A 14,867-nucleotide genomic window follows, 5' to 3' on the forward strand; every position below is an offset into this window, starting at 1 on the left:
AGAGAGAGAGAGAGAGAGAGAGAGAGAGAGAGAGAGAGAGAGAGAGACTTTAGTTTTGAGGTAAATATAAAATAACATGTATCCTCGAGGCTTTATCCAAAAACCTGGCACTGAAGAGTTTCTTCTGTAACTATAGCAGAAAGCATAATTGGCAAAATCTCTTTATGTATAAAAGTTGAGAAGAATAATATTATATGTAATGGTTTCATGGAAAAAATCATCTTAATATGGAAATGATGTTTTTGACAAACCTATGAACCATTTGAATTGAAATTAACATCAAATAAATTTGATAATTTGCTTAAGCTTGATAGCACAGAGTCATGCCAAGTTCAGCAGTGCCACAGTATACTTGTAGATACTTATAAATGATTGAGTAGGTGTTGTTAGTCAAAAATCGGAAGAAGACTGACTAGCAAGTTGAGGTAAGCTTTCTGTAGCAGTGGTAGGGATGTGAGGAGGAAGGAAGCATGGCAGAACAACAGAGTCCTGCACTGCAGACGCAAGTGTCAGCATTGCTTCTTCAGTTCTTTCTGTACTTTGAAGAGATTGCCAGCTTTCCAGATTCAGAAGATGTAAAGACTAATTCTTTACTATAGAAATTATTGAGCAGGATGTAGATGTGTCTCATGGTTGAGCCCTTGCCTAGAGAGCTTAAGGCCCTAAGCTGGGATCCTAATACCATTTATTCATTAATTGATGGATTAATTAAAATAAAATGTGAAAAAATGTAGCTTCCACTTTAGCATAGAGCTTGCCCTTTTTGAGAACTAACAAAAATGTTTAACTTGTTTGAAAAGATCCATCTTTTACAAACTCTGAGCTGCCATTGACTATCAAGTGTAATTGGCGGAGGCACACAAGTGAGTGCTGAGTGCCCAGGCTCTGAATAATGAAAGCTCACTCTCTAATCTAACTGCATAGCTTCCAGGGTTTTGCTTAACTTGTGGCACAGGTCTCTTTAGCCATGGTTTGTTTTATGTGACTAATACTAATAGACAGCTGGTTTTTCCAGAGTTTAACATGACATTCATATCAAAGTTGCTTATGTCTAGATTTGTTTACTGACTGCATTATGTGTGCATTTGATTTATTCTTTCAAGGAACATGAGGTCCATGGGCTATGCTTGCATTATGTTTGACTTGATCCTAGTTAAAGGAGTGAATCTGTGTGATGTGGGGTTCAGGTAACATGTTCTTTTGTTTTATTTTTCAAGGTAAGCATGTTGAAACTTTGATTGGTTTGGAATATTCAGGTGGAATTTTCTACGTTTAACCCTCATATGAATGATGTTTCTAAAAAGCTTTCATATAACAGCAGCTATAAGCAACTTTTAAATTTTATAGTTTGGCAGTTAGAAACAATTTCTGTGGTATTATAACACGTGTTTTATTATAAGTGAAAGTAATCAATATAAATGCTTGATAAGTATGCCCAATAGGTAGCAGCCTAAAATCTGTACCATTCACTCTTGTTTAAGCTGCTTTTGTCCTGAACCTGTTAGTTTCAAATTCTGTTGTTACCCCATTAAATTTGAGTTATATACATAAGAAATACATTATTTAATTACAATTTAATTTTGACATACTTTTCCTTAATTTAAAAATATAGACTCATGTTAGATTTTCTCTTTGTGTTCTATTTCCATTAAGATTTTCGTTAGTTTTCACTTTCCAAGGACCTCTGACACGAATAGAGTCAAAGCAAATTCTATGTATTCTTTTGGGATTTGCATCATGTAAAGACGGCTGTGCATAGCTCCCACAAGCTATTTGTGGTTTTTCCTCAACTTTTCCTTTTGCAGCAAAGTTCTATTTTCATTAACTACACACTATTTTAAAGTAGAAGACGGAGGTGAAAGGTCAGTTTGTGTCACCTTTGGATTTTTTTTCTTCGTTAAAGCAATGGCAGTTTTGATCGTAACAGAGAACTACCTGGAGTTTGGACTTGAAACAGGTAAAAGTTTTATACAACTTTAAAAATCAATTTTAGTTATATAACTTTTATTTTGGTATTTAAGTTTTAGTCTGATAAATATTTAAAATTGAAGTTGGTTTATGTTCTAATTAACTTTTACTGATTTTCAATGAGACCTTTATTGTTATTGTTTTATAAGGTTTTATTAACCTTATCCCCAAAATATTGCACCCTTAGTTTTTTCTTAAGGTTTAATCTGTTTCTGTAATGCTAAAGAATTAATTCAAATTTTCTGCACTCATGGAATGTACAAGTATCAAAGGGCTATTTTAGAGACTGTTCTTGCTAGTAGCTGATTTGTACTGTATCATAGCATACTTAGTAGCAGAATGAAGCTAGTCATTAGAATAGAAGACACTCTGTTTTCTAAGAGTGTACTTCACCCTATGATGACAATAATTTCTTTTTATTCCTACAGGGTTTACAAATTTTTCAGACAGTGCGATGCAGTTTCTCGAAAAGCAGGGTTTAGAATCTCAGTAAGTTTTTGACAAGTTGAACATTTAAATTTAACATTTTTCATTCTTAAAGTCATTTTTACTATAAATAGTTGATTTTAATCAGTAAAAATAATTCCCTTATAATAGACAGGACTCTCACTTCTCTCATTTCGGTATTAGGATACAAGCCTGGGGCCAGCACATGCAGACAAGCTGAGGCTTACCCCCAAACTGATTGTGAGAGGGCCTTACCCCTAAACTCCACTGCCAGCCCTAGGTTGGTGCTTCTGGGAACACTTTCCACATACTTTGTACAGTCATTTGAAGTTAGACTTTTCCATCAATTTCTTAGCTATGTTTGCTCTTACAATCCCACTGTCGCCAAAGATGACACTAACTTCTACCTGAGCCATATGTCATTAATGTGTAACTTAGATTGTTGGCTGTTATTTAAGAAATATCTGGTTTAGTTTATAGTTCACCATGATCTGTTATAAATAAGATCAGTATGTATGTATGTAGTACATACTTTGATGTATTGACATTTTGATTTGTAAATTACCTGGATAGAAAAATGGTTCTTAGTGAGTTATCAAAAAATTTATCAGTTTTTTTTTAAACTTTATTTTTAGGGGTCCTGTTTCAAAACTTACTTTCAAATTTTTCCTGGCTGTTTTCTGTTCACTCATTGGGGCTTTTTTGACATTTCCTGGATTACGGCTGGCTCAAATGCATCTGGATGCCCTGAATTTGGCAACAGAAAAAATTACACAGTAAGCGGAAAATGTACATAAGCACATGCAGATAAATATATGTTTTCCATCTTAATTAAGGTATATTATTGTGATAAAATAAATTATTTTATTAAAATTAATATTAAATATTTAATGTCACACCACTTCCTATCATTTATGAATAGTTTCTCTTTGAAATTTCAAGCCTGTATTAAAAATACATTTGTTGTTAAACTCATTTTTACCTGTTTAAATGGAAATATCAAGGTTTATGTTAATTCTTTTTAATTCAGAGATTTATAATATTTCAGTGTCTACATTCAAACTGAAAGTCTAATGGAAATTTCCATTTTAAAACTTTATTTTAAGATACTTAAAGTTTATATCTTCAAATATTTTAATATTTTTATTTACAACGATTAAATATTTTAAAGCCTGAGTTACATTTGTAAGAATGTTTTTCTTAAGTTGTTGCTCTGCATAAAGGACTTAAAGTAATTCACTGGTTTTTTTTTCAAGATTATAAGTACTGTGCAACATCCTATAGCAAGTTAATTTAACCACCGAATTTTATTTTGATTCTAAAAGGGAAAAAGCATTAAACCTCTGCCGCTGCTGTTCTCTGTAGTTACTTGGGGGGGGTCTTTGTTTATTTGGTTGGTTGGGTTTTTTGTTTGTTTATGGATAGAGATATCTTAACAGAAAAGTGAGCTTGTCTATACTTCCAGTTATATCCAGGTTCTTGTCTTACCTGCAGTGCAAGCCATACTTGAGAATACTCCATTTTTGTATACGTATGTGTAGTCATTAAGCTCCTCTAGGAAGATTCTAAAATCACTGTTCTTTAAGACACTGTATTTAATGATGCTCTTTCCTCTCTTTGCATTCTTATCTCTTACCTGTATTCTTTAATTTAATGTTCACTGTTTCTCCTTGACTCCGTGTTTTCCTTGTTTAGGTGTGTTTACTTTTTCCCAGCTGCCCCGCCCCTGTTACACACTACTTCATCTCACCCACTTTTTTTCTTTTACTCAGCATGCTCTTCAGTCTGTCCTGCCTTTCCCACCACCCAGCTCTCTAAAGGCTTCTTTTAAGACAAAACCTGGTCCCCCCTCCTCTCTACACACACACACTGCAGTCCACTAACCCCAGTGTTAGGATTTAAATAAGCTGAAAAGGGTGGGTGGAGGGGAGCCCTTCACAAGCCACTGAAACTGCTGTGGGCTGCTCCTTGATACTGGAGTGTTCCCTAGCAACACTGCATACCTAATACTGCTCTTTCTTCCCTGCCCTCCATGGTTTACCAAGACGGTGGGATGAAAGAATCACATTATAAAACATAAAGCATTTAGTGACGATTGGGGAGAGGGTGATGCATCTATCCTCATTCAGAAAACCGTGGCTTCATTTTAAGGGTTTTCCTTTTGGGAATTTGGGATTTTGTGTTATGTCCAGTTTATTACAGCCTCATGTGGTCCAGCACTGGCTCTGCCTTGTTGTAACAGTTACAACAAGCTAGTTCTGTTGTGGGTGACCTGAGTGGCAAAGGAGTGGCGTGGACTGCACCCCTGTGGCATCGCACTGCAGTTCCTACTGTCCTTTGGTTGTAACCACCTTTCCTTGTCAGAACTTACTGTTCCTGACTTGGCCCTCTGCCCTCCAGACCTCTCCCTACCATTTGTTTATGTAGTAATATTTAGAAATCTGTATATTTAAAAACCTGTAGTTAAGCCCTCTCTGTGATTAATAATGAAAGCAGTAGGTTGTAATAAAATAGTGTGACAAGTTTGTCTTTTGTTCCAAGCAGAGAAATTTGGGCAAGCCATTTGTATCTGTAGGATATAGATTTAGAACTAGTTAGCAGTGAGGTTTCAGCTCATTACGGAAAGCCTTCTGCTGCGTTAGGAATGTAGCCTCAAAAGTAAAATCAGGCTGGGTATGATGGCTCATATCTGCAGTTCAGCTCTTGTGAGGTTGAGAGTAACATGAAGGCCAGGTCTAAAAATAGAAAAAGTTAAATTATCTTTATTTACATATGGTAAAGAAATTGATTCATCTGTGTTTATAACAGTCCAAGAAGAAATAAAAATCTTGAGTCATTTGTAATTTGGGTAATATAATTTTAACACTATAAATGATAGCTGCATATTGCAAGGTTGCTCATTGGAGTTGTCCTTCATTTGCCATATGCCTTCTACTGTTATGACTTCTCTGATCACTCTCATTTGTTTGTGAATGAGGAGCAAGTGTTTGGTTTAGCTGTGTTGTAAGTTTTCACATGGCATGTATGAATATCCCCTTGAGATCACTGAAATTAGATAATCATTAAAGACCTATCTGCTGAGTCCTGGATTTAAGGAATTGCCATTGAACTTTCTAGGTCTGCATGTTCTCACCTGAAACACTAAGATTATAACTCAATTCTTAAGGATTCTGGTTAACAGTAAATCATTAGAAATGTCATACCTGAGTTACACTTGCACATTTTGTTTCTAGATCTTTATGTGTATTTCTTGTATACTTTCAGAACATTACTTCATATCAACTTCTTGGCACCTTTATTTATGGTTTTGCTCTGGGTGAAACCAATTACCAAAGACTACATCATGAACCCACCATTGGGTAAAGAAAATGTCCCTTTGTAAGTATGGGTACTTGAGTCCTATGTTTTGTTTCATTGTACATCAAAGTTGCTTATCTTAATGGTAGATAGGTTTGTTTCCTTTTTTGAGACAGAGTCTCAGTATGTAGCCCAGACTATCCTGGAACTCACTGTGTGAATCAGATCTGCCTGACTGTGCCTCCTGAATACTAGAATTGAAGACATGTCATACTTCTAAAGTTTGTTTGTTTGTCTCTTTTTATGATACGTTGAGGTACTTTATTCTTTAATATTAGTGAAATACTGAAGATAAGGTTTGAAGTTGAAGCTGCAGACCATGATGTATCCTATCTTTGACTTTTTTTGAAATAGATATTCAAATAGAATAGATAATGACTATTACTCTAATATTAGCGTGTATATACCCTGAGACTTATCCCTGATGTCCAGTTATCATCTGCCAGTTTGCCTATTTAGATCCTTCTACAGTGCTTTTATTATTGTTCTGTTGCAAAACTTATGGAGGGAAAGTAATGCCAATGAAAAGTTACGTGGTATTTATTTCCTTATCCATGGAAATTTTTAACATTTCTTTTTGCTTCATGCGTGGCTTTTAGATAAAATGTTTTTCAAATAAGTTAGAGACATGTTTTTATACAGTAAGTACTACAATTGCCATCTCTAACAAATGAGAAGTTTTTTTCTACAACATACTTAGGAAAATTAAAAGTAATGTCTTAAAATTATTATTATTATCATCATTATCATTATTATTATTACTTGTTCATATGCTCCCAGGTAGACAACTATGTTTTAGCAGAATAAGCTGTCAAGAAAATATAGAAGCAGTTTATAGACAGGTATTAATAACTACTTTGTGTGCCAGTTACATGTTGTAGAATTCTATTACAGTTCTAGGAAGGTTTAGACAGCTGCTCCGTACTCTAGCCTGGCTCCTCATGGAAACTTTCACCTGAGGCAGATTTTGTAACTGTATTGTCTCTGTTTCCCCATCTGGAAAAGGAAAAGCAAGAACAGGATTCTTGTTAGAATTAATTGAAAGATCACATGGAATGCAGCTCTTTGAAAACTGCTTAGTGATGTTCTTTTCACTATTGGGTCGTCAGAATTAAAATGGAGAATTCTGACAAGTAGCTGGCTGCAGTGTGCACTGTGTCGTAGGCAGTATGTCCTTAATTGCCTTGGAGAGTAGAACCAGTGATGACCATGACATTTTTAGTTTTACTTAATACTCTTCAACTAGGGAAGTAGTCACTTAAGTAATGTATATCCTCCATATAACTAAACCAACTAAACAGTAATAATAGCTTTAACTTGACAGACTACAAGTAAAATTAGGAAAAACAAGGAAAGTAGCATTTGTCAGAAACCAATTGTGGTATTTTAGTGATTGTCAGCATTTTATCTTGGTCTTTTGTTGTAGTAATTGTTCATAGTTACTGTTCTCATTGACTAGATGAGATATCGGACTCAAAAGTTAAATAGTTGACTAATGGTGTTATTCAACCACTTTGGGGAGACAGACCTGGGGATGCATATCTGATAATCCCAGTCATGGGTCTCAAGTCATGAGGCCTAAAGAAGAGGAAGGAGATTAACATCAGACTGAGCAGCAGAGTGACATTCTCACTTCTCCTCTCCTCCAAATTTAGCAGTACCAAAATGCATTAACAAGTTTGTTTGTATACAACATCCTTGGAGTAGTCTCAACTTTTTTCTCCTTTGTCTTACCTTTGCTTCTGTTCTATTTCATAAACAGTTAATCAAAATTGTAGCCTAAATATGCTCCATCTTATTCTGCTTTAATTGTAAATTAAAGATCTAGTTTAAAATTTCTGTTTATGCTGGCCAGTGGTGGAGCACACCTTTAATCCCAACACATGGAAGGCAGAGGCAGGCGAATGTCTTGAGTTCGAGGCCAGCCTGGTCCATAAATTCCAGGACAGCCAGAATACACAGAGAAACCCTGTCTCAAAACAAAATCTGTTTAAAGTCAAGCATCCACGTGGTAGATGATGAAATAATGGCTGTCTGTTAGTCAAAAAAAAGTGATGTTTTTTTTCCTGTCACATAAAGTACTAAGCATTTGGAATAGTGCTTGTAGTCAGACATAGAGTGGATTTGCTGCTGTTCTGTTTGGAAATGTGCTTAAATGTGTGCTTATTGAAAAAGTAAACTGTGGCTACATGCAGCCTTTGTGTGTTTGTAGCCAGAAAGGAAACCCACAAGATATCCTAAAGACCATTATTACCTTAGAATCTGACAAGAATTCTTTCTCCCCATTCTCTCTGATTGATTGATTGATTGATTGATTGATTGAGAGTAGGTCTTATTGCAGTCCCAGCTGCCTTTGAACTCACAGTGGTCACCTGCCTCTGCCTCCATACACTGTCGTGCGGGCTTCTTTTTCTCTTTCTGATAGAGTCTCATATCATAGCTCAGGCTTGCCTGAAACTGCTGCCCGTGACTTCTACCTATTCTTTACCATCGCTTTGCCGCAGCTCAGATTCCTTCTTGAGACTCCATCACGCCACACTATCAGATACTTGTAGTACCTTAGTATGTGTTAGCAGATACTTAATTAGTAATTGATTCCAGATCCTCAACTTGGAAAATGAGCCCGTAATGTTTTAGTTTATTCTAGTAATTGTGTGTTGTTCTCCTCCATAGCTGTGAAACAGCCATCCTCGCTGTGCTACCACTCAGTCCTTGTTCCACACGACAGGTCACTTGGAATGACAGCTTCAGGGCTGCATACCCTTAACATCTGGATACTGTTACTGTCTTTGACTGGCTCGTTTGTCTCACTTATTCTAGTGGAAATGTATTGTTAAAATGCTATGTGTCTATGTTTTCTAGCCAACAGTGCACTGGAGCTTTATATCTGTGTACATTCATAACCTTGAAAAGGGAAACAAAACACTATGGATTATAAAGTTTTTGTCGCATTCCCATTTCTGACATTCAGTTCAGAAAACACTCAAAAGTGTCACGTTTTGATGTCTTCTCTGCTTTCCTTTGACTTTCCTTTTCAACAGCATGATGTGCCATAGCACCCGTGCTGGGCCTTTAGTGCACTTCCCGGACCACTGCTGTTGGACAGAGGGGTGATGGAGCATAGAACATGTTCACAGAAGACCTATTGTGAATTGTTTTAGTCTTTTTTTTTTTTAATTGTTTCAGGCTGGGAGATGGTTCATTTGGTAAAGTTGGCAGCTAGACAAGCACAAAGACCTGAGTTCAGGTCCCCAGAGCCCACATAAAAAGCCAGGCATGACAACACATACTCTTATGACACTTTTTCAAAAGGTAGACTGCTTGGGAAAACTTAGAGTATTTTGGTAATGAAAATAGACTTTTTAATGTCTCTTTAAGGCATAAAGGTTTTATTGTTGTATTATGAGAACTGGTTTCTGTTAAAGGGCTACCTTGTAGGTGATCTGATGTAATGACTCAGTGACACTTGGTGCAGTGCACACACTGATTTCACACAGAAGAGCTGCAGTTAAGATGCCCCCTGGAATCTTTGGTAGAATGAGAAACATTTGGAATGAAGCTGTCATTCCAAGTGACCTGTCTAGAAGTCTGTTCCCTGGAGTGTGGAACAAGGACTGACTGTTCACAGCAAAGATGGCTATTTCACAGCTATGGAGGAGAACAACGTGCAATTACTAGAGTAAGCTAGTAAACAAAGGGGGAAATTGGGTGTAGGGAGTATCTCAGTGAGGGTTTCATGGCTATGAAGGGACACCATGACCAAGGCCACTCTTAGAAAGGAAAACATTTAATTGGGACTAGCTTACAGTTTTAGAGGGTTATCTATTATCATCTGCAGACAGCACACAGAGATTGCCACACTGGATGTTACTTGAGTATGAGACCTCAAACCCTGTCCCAACAGTGACACATTTTTGTTCAAAAAAAAAGGCTACTCCCACTTCAACCAGGCTACACTCCCTATGGGCCAAGCATTTGAGCGTGAGCCTTTGGGGGCCACATGTTTTCAAACTACCACAGTGGGGGAGGGCATGTGCATGTATATATGGTGGTGGTGTGTGTATACATGTGTATGAGCATGATACGGGTTTGGGGACATTGTCAATATCAGGTATCTTTCCTAGATCACATTCTACTAATATTTTTCTGGGACAGTGTCATTAAAACTCATTGATTCAGTTAGACTGCCTGCCCTGTGAGCTTCAGGGGTGCACCTGTGTCTGCCCCCCCCATCCCCTCAGTCTTAAGCTACAAGATGTACTAAAGTCATAAACTTACTGTTGAGGCACCGCTTAGAACATAACAATTTAATTAATGAGCATTTCGAGAAATCTGAGGTTTCTAATCTGTGAGAATCCCCCCCGACCCCCCGTGCTCCTAACTAGAAACAGAGCAGATAGACTGAAATCTCCCTAACTAAATAAGTATATAAACACTTAAAATATAGCAAATTGCATGTGAGTGTCATTGACTTGATTGGTTCTACTTGTGGTCACGTATGATCCCTTTGGACACAATCATCTGAAAGCATTCAGACTCACTGCCTTTGTTATAGCTTACTTTTTTTCCATATACATAGATAGTAAGAGGCCCTATTGTGACTTATATTTTCATTATGAATTTATATGCTTACTTATTTTGTACAAGTGAAGCCTTTAGATATGTTATTGGCAGAGTAGAATTCTTTTGTTCTGAATCTCCCAGTTCAGTCTACATAACTATATATTTCCTGTGTTCTACTTGGTGAACAAATGTTAATATATTGTGATTCCTGAAAGCACCGTATCCACTTTCTGATCTCTAGAATGACAGAAGCCACATTCGATACTCTTCGACTCTGGTTAATAATCCTGCTATGTGTTTTGCGGTTGGCCATGATGCGAAATCACCTGCAAGCATATTTAAATTTGGCCCAGAAATGTGTGGATCAAATGAAGAAAGAAGTGGGCCGAATAAGTACAGTCGAGCTACAGAAAATGGCAAGTTTTATAACAGTCAAAATGGAAAAATAATGACAAGCCATTTTGTGAAAAATAATTTGGACCTGTAATTGAAATATAGCATCTCATAATATCTTTCCTGTAAACAAGTGGGGTGGACATGAGCTTGCATTTGTCAGAGACTTTTATCCAATTCTGTTGCTGAAAGGGCCTTATCTTCCTGCATTTGGCTCTGTGGGTGCTACAAAGCTGTACATGCCCCTGCTGCTGAGTGGGGAGCCATCTAACCTTCTGAAAGGCATTACAGTGAGTTGTCTGACCATCTAACCTTCTGAAAGGCGTGACAGTGAGCTGTCTGACCTAATGGCTAGAAGACTGGGGATGCAGTGCCTGCATTCCTTCTGAGTACTCCCTCTAGCACTCCTCCGTGTGCTTCCGTGTGAATCTAAGTACGCAGAGACTAGGGAAGATGGAAGTGAGGGATGGCACCATTACAGTGGGCCTACAGTCTGAGCCCTTCCCTTTTTAGATTTACTAGAATGCTGGCCCCTGTCTTTCATCTTTATATTTTTTATATTTTCGTATTATTTAGAAGTGGGCCTCAAATATATTCATATGGAATGAAGATTTAGTGTTTTATTTATAGAGTTCATGTCCATAACTGCCTGCTATAGTTGTTTATTGTGTTGTTTAAGTAGCTCTCCATGGTAATTTTTTTTTCAATTTTGCAATATTTTCAAATTCTAAAATCTTTATCTTTAGGTTGAGCCTTTTTGAAGTTAGGGTATATCATAATAAAATGGAGACGTAATAATAGTTCACTTTTTACTCATGAAAGGATTAGTTAATATCATAAGCATTGCAGTGTGATGGCTTTAGGACAGGTTAATTCGCTCATAACTTGTCGGCTGTTGTTGGTTATAGGTGGCGCGAGTCTTTTATTACCTGTGTGTCATTGCCCTGCAGTATGTGGCGCCTCTGGTGATGCTGCTTCACATGACTCTGCTTCTGAAAACACTAGGTAGGTGTGGTAGGTGTGGGGAGACACTCTTTGCTTTCTGTCACCATTGTGGATGTGCTCCTAATGACATTGCTGCTGTCTGTTGTAGCTTTCACAGGAAGCTGGGAAAATCTTTTCTGGAGAAATCTTGAGTTTAGAAGCCTGGGTGTGTGCAGTTTTATTATATTATGTTTAAAGTGTTTTCATTTAAGGTTAATTCCAGAGTTCTCAAGTAATGTGACTAAGCACTGTTGTTTAGCCATGAGTGATACACGTAGGTGAATTAAAGGCTTGTTAGGGCCCAACGAGTCCGTTATGACCACGTCTTTGTAAACTTGGCTAGGTGGCAGGTTAGACAGACAGTTTGACTTCAGGTAACATATGTTGAAAGGATGAAGGATTTTCAGGGCAAAAGTGGGGTCTGGACTGTCAGGTTCTCCAGGAACTACCTATGGTTACTGTGTTTCCCGTTTCTTAGATCAGGCAGCCTGCCATAGTGGGAGTGTGGAAGCCCCAAGAAAGTATGATCTGAATAGGCTCCCTCACCGGGAAACAGATGCTAAGTTTAAGTGTGCCTTCAAACCTGTGTGCCATAAGGGACAGGTAGCTCAGTGACAATCTGTGACTCACATCCTGTGCAAGGTAACAAGCTTATGAGGAAACCAGGTCTAAATGCCATTTCAGTCTCTTTCATTGGCACCGTATGTAGTTTCTCAGAAAGATATTTGGTGGTGATGCTGTAGAGGTAGAAAGGATTTCTAGGAAGTTGATGAGTCTGTTCTGTCAGTGAAGGCGGTTGATTCATACCTTATACATTGCCAGATTTCTCTGCATTGAGTTAAGAGTCTCAGACTTGGTTTTTTAAATATACTTTTACTTAAAATCCACTCTATAATATGGTTCAATTAATTGTATTACTTTAGCAGATAGTAAAATTATTATTTTATTTTCAACATAAAATGATTTACTGTATCAGTGTATAATATGGGTAGGGATTTAAGGTTGTCTTTTCTTCTTCTGTTTTTTGTTTTGTTTGATCCTTAGAATCATTTACTTACCAAGTTTTGCATCTTGAATATTCTAGGTAATCATTCCTGGGGAATTTATCCAGAAGCTGTCTGTTCCTTGCCAGTGGATAATAATCTCCCCTCCAACTCTGCTTACCCGGAACTACCATCACCTGATGGGAAGATGAAGGTAACTGTTACGCAAATCACAGTGGCACTGAGCAGCTTAAAAAACATCTTCACGCCTCTCCTTTTTCGCGGACTTCTGTCATTTTTGACATGGTGGATTGCTGCTTGCCTCTTTTCTACAAGCCTTTTTGGGCTTTTCTATCATCAGTATCTGACAGTGGCATGAATTTCAGTCAAAAACGGATATCCAAGCCACACTTTAAATTCAAATATCTGTGCCCTTGAAGGGTTGACAAAAGAAGAATGCAAATACAACGGCGAAAACCTTATTGGAGTTTCTTGTTTGGAATGCTTCCTCTGTGCTCTCAGGGTGATTACTGGTGTAGTAGTTAAAACTCATGAGCTAGGTTGTTACACTGTTACACTGTGGCATTGGAATAGTAACTCATTGTGATAACTAATGTGAGGGCTATCTGCAGGGGTAATCCTTCTGGTTACCTTGGTTTACAGTTGCAAACCTCCGGCAGTCTTTCAGACTTCTCCTAGGACTCCAGTTACTGACTGCTTTTCATGGTGTTGTGGTACTGTTAGTACTCGTAGTTGCTGCCTATAGAACAATCTTCAAACTGAGCCATGCTCGAGGGAAGGGAAAGGAACTAAAATGACTTCTGTTGGTAATGTATTAGTCTTCAAAAAAAATCCAACAGAAAGGAAGAGAAAGCTACTGTATATTACAGTAAGAAAAGCTGCATAAACATTTTAAATTGAATGGAGATATAAACCACCTAATGTCTACAGGTACTGTTACTTGAAAGTAGCAGGAATATTGTTTCAAAGTGTATGCCACCCGGCTTGAAATTCCTTTCTCAATCATTGGCCGTATGAGCATCAGCAGTCTCACTGTTAGTTTTGGGCCTGCTGTATTTTATTTTTTCTTTGATTCTAAATAGTTACGTTTAATCTAAAAATATTTATCAATACTGATCAAATTTGAAAGTTACTTTGTAATCCTGCTGACTACGTGTATGTACTGTATATATTATATATTAAATATATAATATATTGAGGTTATAAAGATGAAAATATTGAATCCTTATAATATTTTAAGTTGCAGAATGTACGTTAAGCAATGATTTGAATGAGATGTATTTGAATCTAAAAATTTCTGTTTGTAATGAGATTAAAATACATTTTTTAAAGCTGAACAGAGTGTATTTTGTTTGTTGTACATATATGATAATAGTACTTAAAATGTCATGGATAATTAGATGACTTCTCACAAAGTAAATTTCATTTTATTTTTGGTTTTTGCCTTTTTTTTAACAGAAATCCTTTTCTCATACACTCTATCTAAATACAGTTTTCTCTCCCTCTCCTCCTCAGTTTCTGCTCACATCCAGATCCCACTCCCTTTCTGTCTCTCTCACTAGAAAAGAACAGGCTTCTAAGATACCAACAAAGCGTAACAGTATAATACAGTAAGATCAAGCAAAGAGCATCATCGCATTGTTGAACAAGCCACGCGAACAGAAAAATAAGAGTGCCAACAATAGGCATAAGAATTAGAGAGCCCCTGCATTTATTCAGCAGACCCACCCTGTAAAGTTCTGAACTGAAAGCTGTTGACTGTACAGGGGACCTGGTACAGACCCTAGGCCCTCTTTCATGCTGCTTGAGTCTCTGAATTCATAGGAGCTTTGCTCAGATGTTTTAGAGGGCCTTTTTCTAGTGTCCATTGTCCTCTTTGTCTCCCAGACAACTTCTGCTTCCTCTTCTGCAGTTTCCTGAGCCCTGAGGAGGGGAATTTCATGGAGACAAATCCATTACAGCTGTGTGTTCCAAGGTGTGTGTGTCGGGAAGAGGGTCTCTGTTTGTTCCCATCTGCTGTAATAGGAAGTATCTCTGGTGTCAGCTGAGTAAGGTACTGATCTATGAGTATAAAAGTGTCGTCAGTACTCACTTTATTGCTATTTCAGCTGCTCTAGCTTTCCATCCTGGCCCTCAACTGCCCTTCAGTTC

At 37.4% G+C, this 14,867-nt stretch overlaps 1 protein-coding gene across 2 annotated transcripts in view; it reads left to right on the plus strand.

Moving 5' to 3' along the window:
- Tmem161b (transmembrane protein 161B) overlaps window positions 1-14,150 on the plus strand; it is an 82,245-nt gene extending 68,095 nt beyond the window's left edge. Inside the window, exons 6-12 of one of the 2 annotated variants that reach the window (XM_028760135.1) lie at window positions 1,844-1,957; window positions 2,397-2,457; window positions 3,051-3,191; window positions 5,680-5,793; window positions 10,577-10,751; window positions 11,637-11,733; window positions 12,797-14,053. In XM_028760135.1, coding sequence (XP_028615968.1) covers window positions 1,906-1,957; window positions 2,397-2,457; window positions 3,051-3,191; window positions 5,680-5,793; window positions 10,577-10,751; window positions 11,637-11,733; window positions 12,797-13,074 — 918 coding nt within the window. In that variant the 5' untranslated portion in view covers window positions 1,844-1,905 and the 3' untranslated portion in view covers window positions 13,075-14,053. Of the gene's footprint in view, window positions 1-1,805; window positions 1,958-2,396; window positions 2,458-3,050; window positions 3,192-5,679; window positions 5,794-10,576; window positions 10,752-11,636; window positions 11,734-12,796 lie in introns of both variants that reach the window. The other variant, XM_028760134.1, reaches the window with a different exon arrangement.
- Window positions 14,151-14,867: the final 717 nt, after the last annotated feature.

This window comes from Grammomys surdaster, unplaced genomic scaffold, assembly GCF_004785775.1.
Source record: "Grammomys surdaster isolate TR1022 unplaced genomic scaffold, NIH_TR_1.0 126391, whole genome shotgun sequence".
Lineage (NCBI taxonomy): Eukaryota > Metazoa > Chordata > Mammalia > Rodentia > Muridae > Grammomys > Grammomys surdaster.